Source organism: Fulmarus glacialis, unplaced genomic scaffold (genome assembly GCF_000690835.1).
Source record: "Fulmarus glacialis isolate BGI_N327 unplaced genomic scaffold, ASM69083v1 scaffold8191, whole genome shotgun sequence".
Lineage (NCBI taxonomy): Eukaryota > Metazoa > Chordata > Aves > Procellariiformes > Procellariidae > Fulmarus > Fulmarus glacialis.
Window position 1 is genome coordinate 14,218 of NW_009194659.1, and position 25,569 is coordinate 39,786.

At 38.5% G+C, this 25,569-nt stretch overlaps 1 protein-coding gene across 1 annotated transcript; it reads left to right on the plus strand.

The window, feature by feature from the left end:
• Positions 1–286: 286 nt before the first annotated feature.
• LOC104084110 (EGF-like repeat and discoidin I-like domain-containing protein 3) lies at positions 287–25,569 on the plus strand (the record flags this gene model as incomplete). The annotated part of the gene is made up of 4 exons (XM_009587837.1): positions 287–468; positions 18,455–18,610; positions 19,703–19,847; positions 25,385–25,569. Coding segments are annotated over 4 exons (668 nt in total), but the record flags the coding sequence as incomplete, so codon positions are not given.

The window sequence follows — 25,569 nt, forward strand, 5'->3', positions numbered from 1 at the left end:
CAAACTCACGATTCTTCAGCTAGAACAAACTAAAAGAAATTGAAAGCTTAATCTATTTCATTAATTTTGCAATGGGAATAGTTATTTATAAGGAATATTTTTGTACCTTTTTTTTTCATTTCTGCGAAAAGAAGGTGCTACTCGAGTACTTTAAATCTCTTTTAATAACGTATTTGACATGACATTTTGGATTTATTTGTGTGCTATTTGTAATTACAGCCACTTGGGACTCAGAAGAGTTGATCACTTCAGTTGCATTCATTTCTTGTCTTGTTTCAATTTGCAGGATGCTCTGGCCCACTAGGAATAGAAGGAGGAATTGTGTCAAACCAACAAATTACTGCGTCATCCACTCATCGAGCTCTTTTTGGACTCCAGAAATGGTATCCATACTATGCACGACTTAATAAGAAGGGTCTTGTGAATGCTTGGACTGCTGCAGAAAATGACAGATGGCCATGGATTCAGGTAACAGATGGAGCTCAGGAGGAAAAAAATCTCCTTGATTCAGTTGCCAGAGTCACTTAAGAAACTGATGAAGACAAGTGGTAAACTAACAGCTAGATTCTTATTCACTGTCAGAAATGTAGCCTAGACTAAAAGGGACTATTTAGTTGCAAAACAGTAATAATCTCGACTTTACAAATGCACGAATCTTTTTATTTAAAAAAATGCATGCATATGTTCCACTGTGGCTCTAAACCATGGAAGCAAATTTACAAAGACCCTTTTCAAGGAAGCTGCTTTCCACATATGTTACATTTGCTCATTAGGTCCTTAGTAGCATTTAGCAGCAGTATCTCTTGGTGGAGACACCTTGACACATGCAACCCTCCTTGGGCATAATTCTAGAGTGCTTTAATGTGGTTTTGGCCGTACCAGAGCCTGCAGGAATAGTTTGTCCTCTCTTCTGAGCTGCTCTGGGCACACAGGTTAAGCATTGCGTGCATCATGCTGGAAGTAACAAGAACTGTTTTAATTAAGGTTGAAATAGCTGTTAGTTCAACCACATCCATGGGGCTGAAAATACAGATTTTTTTCATTCCCACTCAAGGATTCAAATGGCAATGCCCTCTTTGGGGACTGGATTTCTCTGCGCCCAGCAAACGACTTCAGTAAAAGTCATGAAGCAGTGAATATGAAGTCCTCTGTATTTTAATGAAGATAATGATTATCTAGTGATTGCTGTAGCTCTTTACTTTTATGGTGTTTTCTTTTCATGATATGTGAATTGGGCTAAGCTTTGGCATTTTCAGCTGTTAGTTAACAAAGGTGATGTTAGATACTTATGGGAAAACCTTTTGCACTCATAAGTGTAGTCAATATGTGAAGAGGGTGCTTCCCTCCCAGTGAACCCACCACAGGAGTAGCAAAAGATGGTACTTGAGCATCTTGTCTACCAGCGCTGAGTAAGTTGGACTGTCCATATGTCCCTTGGGTGTGTCAGACACACTTTTCCTGAAGTTACCTTCGTGTACATGGCATAATTTTTGTTCATACTCAAGTTTTTGTACCGACTACCATTTCTGATTTTTCTGAGCAGTTCCCAGATATGTGGGGAAAAAGCGTACAGGATTACCTGTTCATTTTTCTTGTTTGGAGAGCAGGCACAAAGCGCTGTTTGATGAAGTTTTCTGAAACTGGTGTGGTGAGAGTACTGGATTTTGCCAGTTCTGAAAAATGAAGCCAGTGTTACTGTTTGTTATTCACTGCAGAGTGAAAACACAAAGGCCCTTTAATGTATCTTAAGTTAGTTTTCTTCCGTAAAGACCAGAGGGGTTAGGAAGTCTGTAAAATTTATACATTGAAAAAGAACTGGAAAGAGTAATGCTAAGGGACTTGAGCAGAATTATTTTCACAGGAGTAGAAAGCTAATGCAACTTTAATGGATAATGAAAAAGTCAGTGTTACAGTAGTTTATGGGCTGCTTTAGAGTGTGGGCTTTATTAAATGAGCTGGACAAGAAATTCAGAATCATTTAGCATTGGGCTCCTAGACATGTCTTTACCAGGAGATGAACTGGATGGGGATGGCTAATGGTTTGTTGCTTCCACATATGTACTTGGCAAAGCCACCACCCACCGTGGAGGCAGCTGTCAGGCAGCTGTGCAGGTTTCTACCCGGACCAGAATTATGTCTGTCTTGGACTTTGCTCCCAGGGAAGTCTTCCCTTTGCTCTTACCTGGAAGGAAGGTTGGACCAATGGAGAAAATGTGTCTACAAATCTCAGCCCCTGGCATCAGGTTTGAATAATTCGTTCTTTTTTGGAGTTAATGACCTAATCTAGGTAGTGCCAGTCCCATGCAGGTTATTCTGTAATATTGACAGCCATCGTATGTAAGGACTTTCTAGAAGCTAATTAAGTAGTATGATTAATGTGTACTAAGCACCTAGCATTCTCTTCTTTTTCTTCTCATTTTTCTTTAAAGATAAACTTTGGTCTATACTTTTTACAAAACTTGCCAAGTATTTTATTTTTCTTTTTAGTTCAGAGTAAAAATAAAAGTACTTTTTGTAGTTTAAAAATGGAAGTTTAAATCTTGAGAGGGTTTCTTTTTCCTTTTCTGAAGACTTTCCTCCTTAAAACATCTGGGAACAGAAAATCTGAATTTGTCAGGGAGATGATACTTGTAGAGAAGAAGTGCTTTTTAGTCTTCTGCAGAAACCCTGTTTTGATTTGGCAAGGATACAGACCTTCACAAACTCACACTTTATGCCCTGCATAGTAGTTCTTTACATCAGAGCACAGTCTTGTTCTTCAAGTGTGAAATACACTGTAAGAGACAGACACTGCCTGACCCTTATATGGGTGAACGGTTTCTGTTGAGAGAAGAGGAGAAGCAGAAATCCCGTATCTTATTTTTGCACAGCTTCTATAATGGCCAGGGAGATACTTTGTAAGCATATGTGGAAGGTTACAAAAAGCCAGCCCACTCTGATTTGTGCTAAGTTTCTGGCTACCTTCCTTCTGCTCTTGTGGGAGAAATGCTCCCTCTAACAACAGCCTACTCTGAGTTTCTACTTTCTTTATTGTATCACCAGCTTCTTCCTGGCTCCTAATGTGAGGGGTCTGCATGTGGGACCTTTCCATGTTGGTCTGAGTGATGGAGCAGCTGGTCCAGAAGATGGTTCCTGAAAAACATAGTGAACGTTTGCAGAGATTAAGTGGAACGTTACAAAGCCAGAAACTCCATTTTTTGGAAATGTAAATTAACATTTAGTGCAGTGAACCTAAAGCAGTAGCCTGTTACACACTTACAGTTTCTAATGCTGGATAAATTCTAAAGGAAGCTGTGTATAATGGGCAAAGTCCCCCAAAGTATAATTATGCACAGGCTTGTAGCTATTTTTGCCTTGTTCCATCATTATCAATTTTCTTTGTCATTTAATTTCTTTATTTATATGCAGCTTGGCCAATGAAAGGTTCGAGTGCTTTGCTTGTAACTCACTTGTAATGAGTGCAGAGTTTTTTTCTCTAATCTTTCAGGTGTCTGACACACATGAACTAATTAGTATGCAATTTCATTTTCCTGCATTCTCCCAATGAACTGAAAATTGAAATTGCCATTTTAAATTTACACTCTCAGCATGTAATTAGTAATGGCACTACAATGCTTGTAATTGGCTTGTGATTTAAAGGGTCAGTGACCATGTTTTTGAAAGCAAATTGGAGTCAGAGTAAGTCATATCTCCCTTTTAAAGTTCTGCTGACCTCTGTTTCTCCTCATAGGTTGGCTGCGATAAAATAACACCTGTGTATAATGTTTAACACTTTATTAGTGACACTAACTTCTAATGTTTCCAAATACAATGAGAAAAAATCCCAGGCTTCTATTTTTCATTAATTATTCCTGAGATATAACCAAAATGGTCACTTCGCCTGTTCTGGTAACAAGTCTTTTTTGCCAAAACTCTTTTTTTAAGAGACCACTGGTTTCTTTTTTCCCTTTTGTCCTTTTACATTCATGGCTGTTTCTTTTTATTCTGATTCCACTTCATCTCTACTCCTTTCTTGCACATATCTATATTTTTCTATTCATACCTATATTTTCTCAAGGCAGTATGGATCAGAACAGAGATAGCCATGGGCAGGATTGTTGTTTCTATTCTCTCTCTAACGTATCCAAAGTCATAATAACTGCTAACACAAACCTGCTAACAGGACCTTCTAAATGTTACTCCTCTCTGGTGATTTCTAACCTAGACATCCATGCCTATACCTTACATTTCTTCTTCTCTCCCAGTTTCACCACCCAAACCTAATATTTTTTAACTTATTTTTCCCCTATTCATGACTGGTTTCCCTTTCCTTCCAAAAATATTATCCTTTTTTATATCGCTGCAGTTCTTATTCCTTGTAATACACAAAGACTTCAGCCACAGTGGTTATGCCAAAAATGCATAAACTGGAATGTCGTGAAGAACAGTGTAAGACAAGATAGAATAATTTGGTATAACTAGCAATATAAGGACTGGCCTACAGTTCCGAAATCCTAAATCGTGCAGTAAAGGTGTATAAGAACTTTGGAAGAAGGATGGATGTTGAGGAACCGTACTCAGGGATGAGAGAACAAGGTGGGTGAATATTCTCTTGTAAGATAATAGTCCTGCTTCTTTAGACTTCTAGAGTAGGTATGGTCTTTTTGTTCTGCACGTAATACCAGTGCAATGGTTTCTCAGTCCATAGATGAACCTTCCTAAATGTTAATTTGCCCAAGAACAGTTAAGAGTTACACCACCTATGTCAGGGAGCCTGGAGTGGAGAAGGAGCTCACAGCAGAGCTTCAGTGGCTCCCCCCCAAGCTGGGCTGGGTCGGGTCGTCAATGTACCAGAGAGTCCTAAGAATATCAACTTCAGAAATGCATGACAGTCTTAGACCAAAGTGAGAAGGCAGGTAAAGGCATAGAAGAGGTATAGGGTAGAAGGTACCAGCTTTAAGGCTAGACAGCAAAAATCTGCGTGTACGGTGAAGTCTGGTAGGAAGCATTACACAGCAAAGATTGGTACAGTTGGCAAAGATGATGTTTTGAGTCAGGGGGGGTCAGGGAAAGTTTTGATTAAGGAAAAGATGGGGTAAATCTGATTTCCTCGTCCTGGCTGTAGCGAGTTGATTAAGCAAGGAGTGGAAAAGATCAGTGCCTGCTGGTTCCCGTGCAATTGCTGCTGTTGTACAGTGACCGAGCTATCACATCTGAGAACAACAGATCCCTTAATTTCTGCCCATCCCCTGAGTGTGATTGTGAAGAGGATCCCTGTGAGGAATGTGCCTGATGGTGCAATAATTTTAATGGTGTACAAGAGGCTACCAGCTCTTTTTTAAGTGCTTTGTGGTCTTTTGGACATGGAAATCGTTTTTACAAGGTTAGTATTAATCCACAGCCACCAAGAGCAGATTTGGGCATACCTTACATCTGGAGAATATTAAGAAAATGAACTAATTACAGCGTATCATATCACTGTGTGGGAGCTATGATTGAATACCTGAACTGTTGCTGGAGACTGTTGTATATAAATGCAAGCTATTAAATAGAAAAACAAAAAAGTCATTTTGTTATCCCTCATTAAAATAGCAGGAACCGTTTCTCCAGAGACATCAGTATGGTTACCAATTGGTTTTTAATTTTATATTTTATATATTTAATTTTATTCTTGTGGGAAGGAGGAGGATTCCTTTACAAAACAGCTGGACTGCTCAGTTTGGTTGCAGAATCAAAAAACGGGAAATAAAGTTGGTTCAGGTTGAGTAGTTATCTTTTTCCCCCTTTATTGCATACAAGAAGATCCAAAATATTTAGTTTGGGGTTTTTTCCTCTTCAAATAATTCATCCCTTTCATTCCTTTCAGTTTTATTTCATATTTTTATTCTTTTTGGGGTCAATTTCTCAATGTCAAATGTGATTTCAAAATGGTAAAGCTAGAAGTCTTATTTAGAATATATGAAAAGAGCATTCTGATTCTAGCATTTTTCTGATTTCTTCTCTAAATTGCTTTTCTTAAACTATGTGCTAAAGTTCAGATGAAACTCCATATTTTGAGATACAGCAGTTTGATGGAAAAGGTGCCCAACATCTAATTGGTAATTTGAATATATTAGTATTCTAGTCCAAAATAAAAAACATTGAGTTTATTTATTTTTACCTTCTCAGTGCATCTGTTTTAAATAATGCTTTTTTTCTTTTTTAATAACATTGCACAATTTTAAGAAAATTTCTTCATTGCATTTCTTGAAACTCTGAGTAAATAGTCTTCCTGTCGAGATGCTTAATAAAAAAGGTGACCTGTGATGGAAAGGGACCTACCCCAGCAGATTCAGGGTAAAATTTTTCCCAAGCCCCTGTGTAATTTAGAATTTTAAGGTCAACTAAGAACAGTTAGAGCCACAAAAATGTAGTTTTTATAAGAACTTGTTCCCACAGCAGAAATCGGAGTGATTAAGTAGCGACCAATACATTGGGCATTCCATGAAATGCATGGAAATGCCCAGTGCCTTGGAGGGTCTGCACAGAGTCAGCGTGCTGCATGGGTGATGGTAATGTTCATCCAGAGAAAAAGGAGCATGGGAGTCATCCTTAAGTATTGCCTGTACACAGCATTCACTGAAAATATATCTGAAGAATAATAATGTATTGATGTGTTCTTGGATATGATGTTTACATTAAGATAGTTTAAAATCAGCGAGGTAAGACAAGAATTGTGCAGCACAGTGATTAGGATACTTGTTTGAGAGAATATAAATTCTAGTTTCTACTCCAGAAGCCATGTTGGTAATTTATTTAGTGATTTGTGAGAATGCTTTTCTTTTTTTTTCTTTTTTTTAAGTCTAAATATATTGGAATAATGTTTCTGGTAGGTAGAGTGTATGTTTTTATTTGTGGCTAAATTTGGTTTTTACACAAGTGTCTCCCACATCACCTGTGGTTTCAATCCCACCTGGCACTCAGCCTCACATTTTTGGGAGCTGGCAGTCCCTAATACTGGCATAGTTAATTGTGTGTCTGTGAATCTCACAAACCGAATCATAACTACTGTGACACACAAAACCATGTATTTATAATAAAGACTTTCTAAGTTCCAACATTATTATCTCCAAGCAGAAATCATAGTGTTGGGGGTTTTTCTCCAAAAAAGGCAAGGAAAAAAATTAGCAGCTTCCACATCAAGAACTTCCAAAGAGCAAGTATACACCAGGTGATAGCTATTTGCTAATAAAATGATAAAACCCAAAATACACAGAAGTCTTGCAGAACATTCATTCAAACATCTGTTAGTAAGAGCTCTAAGCAAACTACCATCTGTCAAAACATTCATTTTGTCAAAGTTCATTTCCTCATTCATGAGTACTGTTATATCAGCTTCCAAAAATACCTGTCATCATAGGTTAAATATTTAATATTACTTAATATAGCTCTCAGCTTAGTATAATGTGGCCAAGTGAACCTCATGAAATACAATCTCAGAGTCATCATGTAAGGTGATTCGAACCATAGAGGAAGACCTAATCTGCTAAGTTAAATGCTGAAAAAACTATTAAAGCTCTGCATTTTCTGTCAATACTCCAAAATTTGACTTAGTATCATAGGAGGATTTCCTTGGGGGATATTGACAAGTGGCGGTAAGTACCTGAAAGCCCTTGGCAGGGGAGAACAGAAACTAATAACAAAAGTGCAGTTGAATTCTGTCAAAGCTATCCCACATAGGACCTTTGAACTGCAGGAATTAAAAGAGACCTTCAGCTTGTCAAAGGCTGCCATAAGTTCACTGACTTCAGTGAACTCAGTGCCAACGTCTGCTAGCTGCAGATCTCCCTCAACGTCTGTACATTTAGCTTACATGCTAAAAATGTAATTTCTGTACTCAAAACAGACAAGAAAACAAAAGGACTGGGAGCCTATTTCTTAGTGTAATCATCCAGATACTTTCTTGTGTCCCATATCTTGGTATCTATTTGATATCATCTTGTATCTCCTAGTTTCATTCTTTGTACACGCAAACACCCACGCACAGACGTATTCAAACAACTTTTGATTGAGGTTTCGGATACACAAAAGCAGTGAGTTCAGAGTTAGCATCCCCATGGCAACTGAAACTTGATGCTATTATGAACACTATCCATAACATGCTCTGTCAGCCGGCGTGCCAGCTTTCCTTAATTACTCCATGTAGTATGGCTGAACGACTGAAGTAACAGTACTTTTAATCGCATTGTTCCATGCATCTGTAACACCATCTATTTTGACTTAATTGTTTTTCACATTTGCCATCCTGATACTAAAAGTAACCAAACCAGCAAGTGGTGACACACTGAAATGAGCTAATGTGTGTCCGTCTGGTTTCTCGTGTCAGTAATAAGTTGCATGTGGAGATGCCCCAGCACCTATGTGGTGGCTTGCCAACTGTGATGGAGTGATGCGTGGGCATCATAGTCCTCCTGTGGGGAGGACAGCATGAGAGTCTGTAAGATGATATTATGCTGATGTGTGATAGTCAAACAAGTCATATTTTATGTTATAAACACTCCCTTTCAAAACCGGCAAAGCGAACGATCCTCACTTGTAGTTACTCTTCTGCTATTGACTTCTAGAAAAAAGCTGTTTCAAGTCACTTCATTACAGCTACGGTTCAGGAAACAAAGTTCATGACAAAGTAAAATTACTTTTTATATATTATATTAAGATTTAGTGTCTTAATACGTATTATATTAAGATTTAATAATCTTAATACATTAAGATTTTTTTGTGTGTGGTACAGAGGCATGTATATACACTTAACCTCTGAGTTGATGGCCCCAGAGCAGTATGTATATGCTGAGTTCATATGTGTATATGTAGGTCACAGAAGGGCAGAGCAATCTGCAGGGTGAAAATAGAGGCAAAGCCTTGGTACAGCTGTAGCTGTGGAGAAGCAAGCGTGCCGTCCCTGGCTGCACCTCCATGTTTCTCTGCGATTATACAGCTGGTGGAGAAAAGTTACTGTTTTATATAGGCTGTTAGAAGTATGGGAAGTCACCAGCACCATGATACTACAGCAGAAAACAAGGGCTAAAGTACTTCTTGACCTCCCCTGGAAATAACGACGTGTGCTTGTCATCTCGAAGACTTCTAATTTCACTGAAACATCAATTCTGTGGACTGAAAAATAGGAGTGTATTTTACTCTTGCATTTTTATAACCTTCTTATTCCATGAGTGGTTAAGATAAAGAGACATCGTTCAAGTCTTGAGTCTTTCAATGAGACTTTTCAGATTTTGAGGGCTTTTTTTCATCTATCACAAAACCAAGCAATGTTTAATGTTTTTAATCTAATCTATTGCCTGCCGACTTTTGTAGAAGGAAAAAGTATTTTCAGGAAAAATGAAGAGATAATTAAAATGAGTGGAAAGTCTCACTGAAGGGTAACTTTTTCTGTTTATATATCAACATTTTTGTCTGTTGATTCTTAATCTCAAGAGATAATGAAAAGTATATTATGAGTGTGTGTGTTGTGATTCAAACAATATTCAGCCAATTTCTTAAGATTCAGGAGGGGTTAATCGTTTGAGTCAACTTTTCGTTTTCTCTAATAGCATCTGTGGGTGGAGAAATCATTTGAGTGGCATAATCTTTTCAGCAGTCACAAAGCCCTGTGTGCTTAGTAATCTACCTCTTCACTCCACTTGTGTCCGTCTAAAACCTTGGCCTCTCTCCCTGCACAACCAGTCTCATAGCAACTAACAGATTATTCTCAAAGATGACAATATGTGGGAAGGATTGCTTTCCCGTGCTCCTATTTTCCTATTTGTTTTTCTCCCACAAATTTTGTCAGGACATGAACACAGTCTAAGAGTTGCCCTAATTATGAGCAGCATCACTAGATCAGTCAGAAAGCCTAGTTACAGCTGGAACTTCAATGTGCTTTGGGTCCTCTATAAACAGACAATTAAAAAGATTTTGCAATAACTAGACAAGGTATTTGCAGATACATGGGAAGAGCAAAAGGATGCCAGGCTTATTGGAAAAAAAAGTTTTAAGTAGGAATACGATGATTAGGATTATCTTGACTAAGGAAGAAGGGGGGTAAAGATGTGTATTTATGATCAGTGTTATGAAAATTGAAATACTGCTTTGTGAGTTACTTAGCAACTGAAAACAGCATTTCATTACTGACTGAGGAAGGGTAGCTAAAGTGTGATAGCATGAGAAGTGATTACTCATGAGGAGTCTGCAAGCACAGATGTACTGTGTCACTTGTTCCTTATGGACTCCTTGCAAAAAATCCAGACCTCGTTTGAATAGCGGGATTTGCAGCATCTCCCAAGGCTGATGTAGCCTGGATGACATAGGAAAGGAAGTCTGCCCATTGCACAGCCCGTGACGATCATGTCCTGTGGAACCACTCTTCAGGTAGACTCTTCCCCTTCCTTTACAGTAGTAATCAGTATAATTTCTGAAGATAAGCTTCATAGAAAGACAAGGTAGTGAAATATGGTTAAGAAGTACCCTTTGCACAGGTTGTTTGTGCACCATTTCATAGCACTATTATCACTTACTGGGTTTATTCTGGTGGAGGAACTAAGCAGTTTTAGTTTCCCAGTGTGTTAAAATGAGCTGGGAATATGTAATGATCACAAAGCCCCAGTAAGGATCTCAGAGTGCCAGGGAAGTTTGTGCTTTAGCTCCCATCTTTCAATGGATGGGTTTAATTCCAGGTTCAGCTTTAATATTCAAAACTAATGAAGAGAATTTCTTCATCTGGGCAACAGACTTGTCATTTTCTAGCACATTTCCTTCTTACTTAACATTTCTTGGTCTGAGAAGTTACATACGACCTAGACAAAGCCCACTGAAGTCAGAATGGGAATTCTTCCCAGTTGTCCTTCTTGGGCTTCAGGGCAGATCATATTTGTTATCAATGTTTTTACTACAGTGCATCTACCAAAGTGCCTTAAAAATAAATGGAAAGGATGCAATAGAAAGTACCTCTGATAATTGCAACAGGCACATTAAGAATTTTCCCTGCGTATATTTTCATGGTGATTTTAATATTGTACCTTTTGAATTTACTTCTTTTCCCTAAAGAAGAGGGTTTTCATGTAGGATTAAAAGAAAAGTGCATGTTTGTTTCTGTGACCTGAGTCTATCATCCCACCTTCTAACCTCTACGAGCTATTGATCAAAGCTATTTTACAAGTGGAAGTACATATAGATATTTTCTCTTGACATTTTTATTTACACATTCTTTGACTGGTACTTTAAGAAGTATTCTGAACATTTTAGGGAAGTTCTTTCTGGGAGGCGTTAGCATGCCAAAGGCAGGAAAAGTGTTCACAAGTTCAAGGTATATGAAGGAATTAATAATAGCAATGAACGACCTTAGTGTTTCTTAGCCAACCTTAAATTGCAGGTAGTTAATAACCATTTAATCAATACTTTGTAAATGAGATGAAATTTTACAAGGCCACAAACCTCTGAACAATGTGAGATTGATTATGGGCCTTTTCTTGAGATGACAGTCTAAACATGCCAGTATTTGAATAATTCATGTCATCCAGTTAATGGCATTCATAACAACTACCTTTGGGACTAAAATAATGACTTAATAATAAGAAGAAACAGACCAAGCAAGTTTTTAGTCTGTCTAATTATGTAAATTCTCTGAGGTATAAAGTGAAAATTCTCAACAAAAGTCAAATGAAGTGAGTGCTTTTTGGTAATATTCATAACATATGCTCCTCCATATTAGCATTACATGGGCCAAACAATCCCTGTATTTATGTTTTCCGTACAAGTAGGGTTTAACCTATATTCTGATCTTTTCACAGAAAGACAAATTAAATTAGTGCACCAATTTGCGTCTCTGATTCAGCATGGCTAACTTGAAGCATGTAAATAGTCTAAATTGAAGATAGCAAAGGTGATGAGTTGCTTTTAGATGGTTGGCTGGGGCTAAACTGTAAATGTGTACAGGAAGGACCTGAGAGATGTTTGTTGTTACCATAAGATATGATAGTCTGGCGAGGCACTCTGGAAAACAGTATCGGGAGGATGAGTTTGCAGAGGATTTAATAGCAAAGTGGTGAGGAGACTTTGCTGCATCTGCACTCACGTAAGCAAAACAAAAAGGGTTTGGGACCAAAAATAACTGAGTATTTAATTGGTTTGTCTGCAAGGTACAGTCCCATAATCACGTTAGGAATTATTATTTGTAAAGTGACCTGTAGCAAATGACCATGTTAGTTCTCCTAGACTGTCACAATTATAAGATAAACCATGTTGGCTTTTCTCCAAGTAATAAACCCCCTTCCAGAACGGCAGGAACAGCCGGAGTGCTACCATGGATAAATCACTGCGTTACCTAATCTGGACGCTAGTTAAAACACATATCACTGCTACTGTGCTGACTGCATTAATGCCCTCAACTAAATCTGGAGAAGCTCTGCTGACAGTGCTGATTAGGCGAGTAACAAAAAGCCACGGACAGGCAAGATGCATGAGCACCTTACGTCCAGGTGCCAGCAATGCTTTGCAACAGGGGAGATAATAGTAACGGACCTGCTCCGACCTTCCTGAACCTCATCACATGCCACGTCCTGCTCTGCAGCCCCTTGCTCTTGACGTGACATGAGGGTGAAACAGCAATCTTCAGCTGTGTTCAGGGCCTCTAGTGCTTGAAGATGGAAAAGGAAACATGGGAGGGAGCTTTCAAGCTCACTCAATTTCCCAGTATTGAGGGAAACATGTCAGGTTACTCCTTTCCTGAGTTTATTACAAACATTTCCATTGGCAAGTGTCCCTATTTGTCATCAGAAAATGTTTCTGTGGGTGCTTTCTATCTAGCTTTATCAGAATTATGAGTTTAAAAAAAAAGACAAAATATTAAATTTCAATCCTTCAAAAACTGATGAAATCAGCAGGGAAGGGTTGCTGTAATAAATCTTCGAATGCCAGTATAACCTTGATCCCTTATTCAACCCCATTTTTATATGATTAATAGTGAGTATTAGTAGAAATATTTATACTTTGTGCTAGAAGAGATGGAGAATTATTTATAGCAGTGCTATTGTATCTCATAACTGAAACAGGTAAACACCATAGTTCTCCATAAACTGCATTTCTGTTTATGAATGGAGGCTCATATAAAACTACATTTATAGTCTCAAAGACCCAATGTTTCGTGAAGGCTTTAATCTGAGTATTTCTTGGAAGCTTGCTGTTAAGGTTTTGTTCTGGCTCTTCAAACAAACCTGTTCTGTATGAAATGTTAGTGGTGTTATTGCTAATAGTGCAATAACAAATGAGGGGAATATGGTTATGTTATTCTGGCCGGGAGCATCACATATGGTGTCTTCCTAAAGTCACTCCATCTTCTCATCCCTCTTCTCTCCTGCATGTAATAATGTAGATGAGATCTATGCAACTGATTTTTTAATCTTTTTTGTCAAGTACATAGCTTCTGCACACTGAAGATACTAATATTTGGTCACAAATTGAAAAGGAATATGAACTTCTTCCACTGGTCCTGTCCCTAATCTCTGCTGTTCTGTTACATTGACATATTATGACTGTGAATTTAGTCTTTTTTCTACAATTCTAAGGTTTGTTAAGCATGCTGGGAAGTTATTTTTGGTCTTTGTTTTGTGGAGCCCCTTGGACTGTTTATGGAAAACAAGCATGAAGCAGTTCCTTCCTGTGTGATTGTCCTACATTTAGTCACACCTACAAGCGAAGATGCACACACACCATGCAGGTTTGCAGGACTGGTTCTGAATTGCCTTTGAAAATTATGCACTGTACAATCTACAGGAAGTCCTAAAATTACCTTGTTCATATTGCCACTTTCTCCTGGGAAAATACTCTTTTTCATTTGTTTTACTTCCTTTCTGATATGGATTTTTTCAAGTTCCAGTAAAATCTTGATGGGCTATGTCTTCATCAGTGTAGACAACTGAATGATTTAGCATCCTAAAACAGATTTGTGTGAGTCATTGCAGTCAAAAACATTAGTACACCAATAAAAGTTGTTTAATAGAAAATTACTTCTACAGAATCAGTGCTGAGAGCAGGAAACACGGCATGCTGGTTACTTTTTCCTCTCCTGTTGAAAGAGGCCATGACTCTATAACCTGCTGTGATGATAAAACTGATCTAATCATGGAGTCAGGATGATTGTGGTGGTTGAAAGGAACAAGGTTAAAAGAAATTTCATGACTGCTGGGAACTTTTTAAACTGATAGAGGCGATTTTATTCCCCAGCTCTTGGACATACACCACACTCAAGAGAGCATGCCTCAAGTGATTTTCTTTTTACTTAGTTTTGGCTATATGATATGGTATAGAAGGCACCGAGTGACTGGCAGTACATGAATTCAGCCTTCGACAGTGTATACAGCACTGACTCAGAGGTGTTGTATCTCGTCCCTCGGCACTGTCTATTAACTTGGGATGACTGCCGTGCCTGTGCTCTAGCTGAGTTTTTCTCCATATCAGCACGGTGACTTTGCATTATCCACCATATATTGTGTAGACAGAATCTATTTCTTGTAGCATCAGATTTAAATGAATCGATGTCAAGACTACTGGCTTTCTTTTACATGCAGTTTTACCTGAGGGATTCAGTGTTCATCATTTATTCTAGCCCCAGAAAAGTTCCTCATTGAAATGCAAAACCTGTCTGAGGCAGATTCCATTACCTGTAGGTGTTAAACGGCACCTTACCCAAATCTCATAAGATGCTTCATGCCCTGAGGGATGTTGGGCAACGGGCGTCCTCGGACCTGCTTGTGAACATCGCAGCCAAATCCCTGACGTATGTTGGGTGAATGAGGTCCCGTGGAAGTTGCTGGACCCAGGAGCCCCCTCTGAGCTGGGGCTGAACACAGGCCCATGGACAGGGGCCGAGTGTCAAGTCTGAATCCAATACTCTCAAAATAACCTTAAATTTAAGTAGGGCTGGTAGAACTGATCAGTCTCTGTTTTTTTTCTGTACGTGGTTTCCTCAAATTTCTATGCAAGTATCTTCTTACAAGATCTTTACCATGCATTAATACTTAAATTACTGAGGTAAATCCCTCAAAATACTATTGATCTTCTATCATCCTTGATTTTTTCCAGTTAATCTAGGTAATGATAAGGGGTCCTTTACGACTGAATACGCTATTACCTTTTTTAAAAAGATGTGTTTGTGTTATGTTCTTGTTCTTATCCTGGTGACTTTCACCTCTTCGTTTCTTTTAAAACACAGTCACCCAGTAATTAGAATATATAACATTCTGTCCTAGATCTGAATCCACAAAGCAGAGCTTCCTAAGCTGTTTTTCTTCACAACTGCTGCAGAAAAATACCTTTGAAAATGCTTTTAGTGCTAAAAGTGCTAGTTCACATTTCACGTGGGGAACTTTGCTTCCTACTGAAGTACATTAAGTAAGACAGATTTCAGCACCTGCTTTGTTATAGTCATTGCACAGTTGTAGTATTTTGAGTTTTGCTAAGCTCTGACTTGAAAAATTTAAAACACATAAAAGAACCCAGACACAAAGGGCCAATTAATTCCTGGTGTATCCATACGCACTGAAAGGAGCTACCACAGGCGTGATGTTAGCTCCATGGGGATTTTGTATGTAAGAAAGCTGCATTTGAAAGCGGTGGGTTTTCCCCTTTCATTGGGATTTTCCTGCAAACATTGACAGAATATGTAGACCTAATTGCAAAACACAGTATCCTGTTTTTATTTCCTGTGTTATATCAAGCTCAATGCTGCCTAAAGCCAAAGCTCAGTCTGTGACTCAGAGTATGGATACCGATCAAGAAAGCCTCTAAAAGAAAAGATTCTGTCTGTTAAAACAGGGAAGTAAATAAAATTATATAGCTTATGCGTACAGATATCCAGATAAGGGTATAGAGCAGACTGGCATGTAGCAGAAAAAAGATAGGCTTTTTACCTCCTGAAACTCAAAGAACACAGGTTAAACAGTATGTATATTAAATGAGTATTTAAAAATTAAATTATTTTTGTTTCATTTTTATGATTATCTGACCAAATCTTCCCTTCATTCAGTAGGACTTTTGTTTTTTTCAAGTTCGAGTCTCAACCATAGTATTAAACTCTTTGGCAGATTACTTTTGGGTGGGTTTTTTGTCATTGTTTTGCTTCTTGAAGTGCAGTGGTTGATTTGTAGTGCATTAGAAATGGAGGCTGGGCCATGGAAAGGAATCAGTCTGGGAATATAACATCCAGTGGTTAAGGCCATGGTTTTATTAGAAATTACTCTTTTTGAGTAAACAGGGAAAAAAAAATTCTGTATAAATTTTCACCCAAAAAACCTCCCCAAGATTATTATCTGGAAAAAGAAAAATTGGGAATGAAGCTGAAAGAATATTAGGTATGTGCATAACTGGATGAAAGAAAATTTATTTGGTTTTGCAATATATCTTCCTTTTCCCAAACTGAAACGTGAAATGTGAAGATACTACTAGTCAGTATATGCAAAAGGCAAATAATCAACAGCTGGTTTCTGTTTGACTGTGCTTTCCAATTTGTTTTTGGAGATGGTGTTATTATTAATATTATTAACAATTTTGTAAACATATGAAAAATTGTTTTACTTGCCTGTTTATTAATATTCTTAAATTCCACGTAGAGAGCGAAATCTGCATAAGAGAATTCCAGAAACCTTTATGTCCAGCTGGTTACTATTCTGTTATTCTATGTTAGTTAGGGGGCTGATAGTAGTCTGTGGAGCTGTCTTCTTACAAATATAATGTGTCTTTTTTTTTTTTCCTCTGGGAAACCAAAATGGGGGAAAAGAAGGTTCCCAAGACTGTAAAAAGTCCTGAATCTCTTCTAATTTATACCTGTCTAAATTCCTGGTGTGAGTCCATTCTCCCCATTGCAATTGCAAATGTTCCGGAGTTTTCCTGGTATGTGTGAGAAAGATCCTATAAGAAATTTGATCTTGTATAGGCAGCTTCTCCTATCTCAATGGGTCTAAACCTCTAAAATACCCATTGTTATTCTAAAGGTGTATGAGCGTTTCTTAATTTCTTATAGGGAGAACTATGGTAAAACTACACTGAAATTTCTTTTGCCTCAAGAAGAAAAACATCAGAAGCCCAACTATTTCAGATAAGTAGCAGAGAAATAGCTAGACTCCGTCAAAAAAACAGCAGTAAAATTCTGTCTTTCTCCACTTCCCCATTGTTTACACAGTAAGATATTGAAACACTGAAGTTTGATCATCTTACATCCTTAATAGAGGCTAGATTACACTACCAAGTAAGAGAAAATCTTGATACCACACTGTAAAGAATAAAGGGATTAAAGTATTTGGACAGCCTGGATACCTGACAAATTTGGACAGATTGGATACCTGATCTGTCTCTGACTCCCCATACTCCTGTACTGGGGCTGCTATCCCAAATAGCAGGGAGTGCACTGGGTCAGCTCCGCTAACTGGGGAGCAGACATAAGATTCATTTGGAGGAGGCAAGTGCTAATGTAGCTTAATGTATTATTTACATTGTCCCAGTGTTTACTCTCTGGTATTTCCTTTAGTCTCCTTTTATCACACCTTCACACAATTCTCACAGTATGACGGCTCTTTGTTAAGCTTCATTTGGTGCAAAAGTTACAGACTTCAGCTGCCTACCAGCGAGAGGGTGGGAGTGCGATTGCCACAAATTGCTTCATGATTGACTTCGTTGCAGGGACGAGGCTGATGATGCCTTGATCTGAATATCACATTCTGACTTTTGTGAGAATATAGTTGTCTTTCCCATATCACAGATGGATAAAGAAGGCAAGAATAAGGTTATCTGAATATTGTTGAACTCTCCATACGTCTTCATTTTGTATTTCAAGGTGTCAGGGTCAACTCAGCCATATCCATTGATAGCCATTGATACTTTGCTATTGACTGTTTTGGGATTAGCATTTCAACCATGATCTTTAGATATATGAATTTTCAGTGCGACGCAAGGAAAGGTCTATTTGTTTGCTTTAAAGAATATCCAGGTATTTTTACTTTCACAAAGAAATCTGACCTGAAGTTAACTGAGGCTCTTTTGTATGGGATTGCAAATTGGCTTCTAATAGAACAGAACATTCAGCTTTTGGTAAATTATTGCACTGTTGCATTTCCTTTTTAGGAAGGAAATGTAGAGCAGTAATCCTATATACCAGTAATATGCTATATCCCGGTAATACACCAGTAATATCCTGTATATCAATAACATATATGTGTGTATGTACACATGAAGACGTAAGCATAGTAGCTTTGGTTCAATTTTTTTCATTTATTTATGTGCATGTGTAGACAATGAAAGACAAAAGGAATTAATGCAAGTGTAAAGATAGTAATTTAAATGCTACTGCTACATTTTTTCCTTTCTGTCATTTAAAAAAAAAAAAGGAATCAAAGGAATCTAGAATCAGAATTGCGTCCCTCAGATGGTTAGTGATAACATTGTACTGTTATTTCAGATAAACCTGCAGAAGAAGATGAGAGTCACTGGAGTTATAACTCAAGGTGCCAAGAGGATTGGAAGTCCAGAATATGTAAAATCTTACAAAATTGCATACAGTAATGATGGCAAGTCATGGACAATGTACAAAGTAAAAGGCACAAATGAAGATATGGTAAGATTAAGTCATCTGTATATGAATACTTCTTATGGTTTAGCTGCCTTCAGAAGTATGACGTATCTCTAGTAGATAAGCATAATTGCCTGACAGTATGATATAGGTGGCCTTGTTACTATTTTTCTCTGAAAAATACACATCAATAAATTTGGACTTTCTGTCTGCTAAGAATTTCTTATATTTTAATTGATGGTTGTATAAATACTATGTCCCAAGGCTAGAATAATCCTGTTTATTACACGTAACTGATTTTCATTTTAATTAGTTTACCAGTAATTACTCATTACTCTGTTTTCAATTTAGTTTTATTACATTGGCAGATTAGTGTTAACCCTTAAAGGCATAGAACCCATTCATCAATGCTAATCTCTGTACTGCACAACCAGTATCATCCAGTGGGAAGTATGTGTTTACAGTTTATAGTTACCACTTACTTTTTATACAGCTGTGCATACAAAGCAACGAAAATCACTTTACTCTGTAAGTTAAGATAGAACTGAGGCACTTTGCAGCATTAGACATAGTTTCTCTATTAGGAAATTAAAATGCTGCGTGAAAAGGTATATAATGAGGGAAGAAAACAAAGTACAAGCATATCTGGTTAGAGTGAGGAGTGAATAGAAGAATGCTTGTAGGTTTAATTTTACTCCCCGTGTGATCAATGGGAGGGTTACAGTGCACTTCAGTGGGAGTTGGATTAGGTTCTTGAAGTAGAGGGGGAAAAAAAAATGTCAATCAGCATAAATAATTGCAGGCTAAATTGAATTGGGACTATTTAATACACTAATTAGAAAAGAAGACATAATTTGGTTGCATTAGTAGCTTCAGTGTCTAGGAGTGACAAGGTAGAGGTCCCGATTCAGCGCAGGTGGCAAACACATGCCAATGCAAGCCAATGGCAGTATGTTTTGTTTAAAAACTTGTATGTTGGGCACTAGAAATTACAAAACAGCCTCTATTTGGGAAAAACTTGCAGAGAAATGTGCAAGAAAGGTGAGAAGAACACAGACGTTTTTGAGGGCATGGAAATCAACTGAACCTCCAGTAATCCTCCTGGCACATTTTTATGAATATGTCGTTTTATCACAGGTGTTTCGTGGAAACGTGGACAACAACACCCCATACGCTAACTCCTTCACCCCTCCAATTAAGTCGCAGTACGTACGGCTGTATCCTCAGGTGTGCAGAAGACACTGCACGTTGAGAATGGAACTTCTCGGCTGTGAACTGTCAGGTGGGTTTTCTGCAATCGCCTCATCGCAGGAGCCGACCATCAAGCAGCACATTTTTGTGCCCGAGGTCTAAACCGCGTGCGCCTTATTCCTGGTGAAATGCAGTTGGCAGGGCTGAGTTTATCCAGACAGTTACTTATCTCTTTTTATGTAAACGATATAAGCAGCAACACTTACCTAAATGATGTAAGTGACAATAGTTGCTTGCAGTAGGGCAGTAATAGTAGTAGGGTAACGTGATAGCAGCCTAATAACACTTCATAAATCTTTCTGTGCACATTGGCCTCCAATTACATGCAGCCTAGAAAAGGTCATTTATAGCAGTTTTAGTAACGATCAACAGCTATCAGGACCCGTTATGTTACATGCTAAGCAGACCATGAGACAGAGAGTCTCCAACTCACAGTTACACTCGGCAAAGGCTAAACTAAGTGCTGAGAACGGTTTCTGAGAGCCGAAGCTGTTCGTGCAGCGCTGCGCAGCAGAGTCACAGCAGCAGCGGGCATCAAAGCTGATTTGAGTAATTTCTCCTGGCTGCTGGGTGACCACGCCGACGTGCTGTGTGACAGCCTCAGAGGGTGCTTCAGCTGCCGTCGAGGACCACTCAAAGTGCAGTAAGATATATTTGGCTGGACTGCTTCAGTCAAGATTTGTTTTGTGGATTTCTAGCAGAAGCAGGGATTGCGATTCGCAGCAAAAAGTAAATGAACAAGTGGAGCCAATATAAACCCTCTTAAGGTTTGTAGTAGCAGAAGTTACAGCTCATAAATGTAAAGCCTGACCTCTAGCCACTCTCTGCAAGAACCATGTTCCCTTACAAATTCAGTAAAGCATGTAAATTCTTTATCTTTTTCAAGAGATGAACCTTTTACCGGTGGGAGCGCTCCACTGAATTCATTTAAGAATGATTTTTATGTGGCTGCCTGCTTACTGTACAAACAGTAGTCATCCAGTTCACGAATGATATATCAAAACAGCTGGAGTTAAATAATTCTTAGTCCTCTAGTGGCATCAAAACCAGATTCAGAAATGAAAAGTTAATGCATTAATCTCACTGTAGCCCTTTTCCAATATAGATAGCTTTGAGAGTAAATAGAAAATTCTGTCTAGCTGCTTTAGTCTATTAGATTTTTTTTTTAATGTCTTCCATTTCTGGAACCACAATTTAGAGTAAGTCCTTGCCAGAACGACCAGGAATTGTTTTGCTCAAAGAACTGTGAAAGCTACTGAAGTGAATTCATTTCAGTGGTCTCCTAACAGTTTCAAGGTCATCATTCCTTAGAACTGCAGGCAGCCAAGGCTCAGCAGAACAATTTCAATCTTACTGAAAGAAGAGTGTAATTATACATAACGACAGACTAATTCACTCTAATTCCAGGTGGTTTGTCTTAGGCAGAAAAACACTTTAAGAGGCCTGGCTTCTCTAACAAGTCCCGATGCTAGAGAAGAGGGTCACTGCTGAAGGGAGGGAGACTGTCTTGCTGCACTAGATCATCATAAAAACTAATTCTTTCTTAGGACAAACTTCAGCAAAATGTTCAATATAATCTGCTCTAGGCTCATAAATAGCTTTACTTACCAGGACCCATGGTCAGATCTTATTGAAAACCATGATCAATGTTTGTGGAGTTGGCCATCAATAAATTAGGCATTAATTTTCATGGCCTTGTGTTCCTGCCTTACTTGTGTTTTGCACATATCTGTGTTGTAAATTCGCTTCCCTTCATACAGTATAGATGTGGGGGGAGAAACAGATCACAGCTACTGTTTATTAGAATGCCTTTATTCATTAAGCTGTTACTAATAGTGGCATCAAGCTGTTGTTTTTAAAAACAGATAACTGTTCTCACAACACAGTCACTCATGCAATTCACTCACACGCTCAAACATCTGCATATAGCAGGCTCTGCCTTCTTGCATGCAGTCCGTGTCATACATCGTTGGTGCTCGTGTATGTTGGTGGCTGTGTACCAATTCAGCAAATTCTTGGTGTTCTGAGTTTGTCGGTTCTTCCAGAGGGATGCTGGTCCCCAGAACTTAGTCATCCTTGTGAGACTTATTGCATCTTCTGAGCATGCAATTTTCCTCTTTTTGGCGTGTTGTTCTCTGGTAACTATTTCTCTACCCTAACAGTACCTATAGGTACCATTCACACAAACTCACAGACGAGGAGACTTCGTAACATCTGCATTTAATACTAGATTCCCCTTTCCTTGTTCATCTTCAGCACTATCTAATCTGGAAGGAAATCCTATGTTCATTAATAGGAAGAAAATTTTTTAAATCTCTTGATTTTCAGAAAATAAAAATATCACAGTATTAATCAAAAGAAAATCGCCTTTGCCCTCAAATAATTGACCTATGATGCTTTTGCCAATACTGCATGAATCCTGGCCCAAGGCAAGAGGTGTGTAGACCTTTGCGTGCAGATTCATTTGTGGTTTTGCCTCCACTGCATTGGATGTTTAATATTTGCTTTGAGGGTTTGAGCTTTCTTGAAAGAAGCGGTAGATGAGGGTACAGGATGAAGATTGAAGAGTAAAATATTGTGCCCGCAGAAGAGTCAACAGAGAATAACCTTCCTGTGGACTCTTTCAATTTTCAGATGCTAATCCACACTCATCTTCATTATGTCACTGCTCCTGTTCCACTGAGCTAGACCAAATAAGAAGTAACTGCAAACTTATACCTAGATAGGTTTAAACATACAGAGTTATCAGATATCACATATAGTGGTACCCAAAGCATCTCAAACATTTTGAACTAAGATGCTCTACTGAGCATAGCCATAAGTATGTCTACATCAGCTCCCACTAACTTTAACAGGTTGTAAAAATGGGAAGGGAGATTGAATCCTTTTGCAGGGACATTGCAAAGCAAATTTAAAGAAGATACAGTGCAGTGAAGAGGACATGTCCCGGGCAGTCATGAGCATTATTATAAATACACTTCTGTGAGGGATGACTATCTACAGACACAAAGTTCTGTACTAGTTTGATGATTCTGTCCTTTGTGCTCTAGGTTATAGCTTGCCTATCAAAACAAACAGTCGTTATTTTCTGTCATTGCAGCAGGGTGCCATAGGAGCTGGAAGCGACTGGGTCTGCTGTTGCTTTCTGTGACACAGCACTAAGACATTGTTCTGCCACTGGTGTGCATCATGTTCGTCCCTTCTGGTTCTCATTGTTCTTCTCACTTTCTCCTGTTACCTGTAACAACTGTCTTCCTCCTCCCTTCAGAGGATCCCATTAATGCATGCACGCATGCACAGACACACAAGCAGACACATCTGTTGTTTCATAAATCAATAATAATACTCAGAAAAGATAGAACTATTTTTGATGGATTGGACCAGCACTGAAAAACAGTTTTGACAACCCCTGTTTTTATGTCAGGAACCTCCTTCAGATTCCTCAGATGAAAACCCTTGTGATTCTGGAGTGATACTTCAGAATTGAATAATGAGCCAAGTCCTTCTCTAAAGCAACAGATGAGTCTCTCTCATTTGTGCTATCAGTTGCTCCCTCCTACTCCGAGGAAAATTGTTTTGTTGTTGTTTTGAACTAGGTAGTTCATTCTACAGACAAGGCTGTGCAATTTCCATTTGTGCACTAAGAATCGGTTCTGAAAGGTTGGGTTTTTTTCAAAAATTAACTCTGTTTTCTGTTTATTTTTTAATTTAATATGAAACATGTCAGTATTTCAAACTTCAAATACAGTTTTTACTACATTGAAGAGCATATTATTATTATCTGTCTCTGGTAATATGCATTTGCCCCTGCTGTTAGACCCCCCACAAAGGGGCTGGTCTTACCTTCCTGATTTGAATCCATAATAATTCCACTTAATTCTGTGTGTTAAACCTACGGGAGAAACAGAAAGTAGAATCTGACCAAAAGGTCTTTGCTAATAGTATCACAGAAACTAAAAAAGAATCAGGTCTTTAAATTTGGATAAACATACTGTGGAGGAAATGGACTTTTAAGAAAAAGAGAACCAGCTTTGATATCTAACTCAACTAAAGTGAAAAACAAAATAAAAACTTCGAAGGTGGTGTAGGTGGTCACACAGTGCTCTGGCTCTGTGAAGAGACACCAGCTGAGCAGGGTCATGGTCCCAGCAGGAAAGCCTTCACGACTTACATGTGTGCTTTAAGAAAAACAGCTGGTGACTCAACAAATTATTACCTGATAGGAACCAGTTCAGCGAAGTGGGATGTGAGTGTCGTGGAAAACCTCTGTCTTCACAACGATACATAAAGTCAAGGTTCTGTGCATTCACAGTGATGATGCACTGCTTCCAAAACCAGGTATGTTAGATGCTGGGCACACTCTCACTCAATGAGTTAGAGTATGTTAAAATACTATTTGCAATTTAACTGCATCAAGTCAGCTAGTGAACTAAGTAGGATCACCAAATTTGTGAAGTGAAAACTTTGGGAAACCTCACATATGCAGCTTTTTGACAGCTGGGCCAGGAAGAAAATGAGAAAACTGCTTCTTTTTATGTTCCCATCCTCATCTTTCACCTTTTCCTCAAACAACCATCAAACATTACTCCACCCAGCTATACATCCACCTCTCTTGACCTCTTAGCAGCCCTCTCACTCTTAGCTACTTGACTTGCCTCTCTTTTCCTTATTTTTTTTAATCTTAAAACCATGCAGCTCATCTATCTCCCTTGGCTTCCTGTACTGTTGTTACAGTGCTGCTATGGAAGGGTGTCTCTCCTGCTGTCAGCTTGCTTCTTCTCTCCTCTGGGTCCAAATGTACCTTCTCTGTTCCCGGTCTAAAATAGCATGGCAGAGGAACATAGACTCACTTATTAATTTTTTTTTTTTTTCATGGACACCCAACAGAGAAAGGAGAAGCCCAAGATCTATCTTTTGCTACAATCAAAATAACTCAGTGATGTGGGACATCCATCTGGTTTAAACAAATAAGTCTTTAACACTTGATTTCTCCTAAGCAATTATCTCCTACTATTCTCCTTCCTTCACAATTGTTTTTTTGTAGTCTTCCACTGTCAGTGGGCGTTGGGGCTTTCTAAATTTTTTGCTAGGGGCCAAGTAATTCGAAAGTGTAGAAGGCTCAGCACTTACGGACATTTTACTTCAGCGGTGGCTTTAAGAAAAATTAACGTTTCCTCAGTAGGCAAGCACATGGTTGATGTGATATGGCATAAAAGCATGATAAAATCGAACCGAATAGGGAAAACAATAGCAAGCTGCTGGACAGGAAAATAAAACCAAGATAAGAAGAGACAAAAGTAATCTTTTCTGTTTGTTTGCCTTCATAAATTTATGCCAGGATAAAATATGTTGAATTCTCAATCTTGTTTTTGATTCTTCCAAGGTAGTGTTGAAATAAAGTGCCTTGAATTGTCTATTTTTCATTTGTTTGTTTGCAACTTCCTCCAACAATAGTCTTGATTAAAGCCTTTTCTTCGAGAATTGCTAGTTTTCTTTTCCATAACGGAAAACCTAAACCACCTACAGAAATAAGTAGGTAGTATCACAGATCTTATTTTGCTGTTCCAGGTTGCTCTGAACCCCTGGGAATGAAATCAGGACATATACAGGACTACCAAATTACTGCCTCCAGTGTTTTCCGAACACTCAACATGGACATGTTCACTTGGGAGCCCAGGAAAGCCCGGCTGGACAAGCAAGGCAAAGTTAATGCCTGGACCTCTGGCCACAATGACCAGTCACAGTGGTTGCAG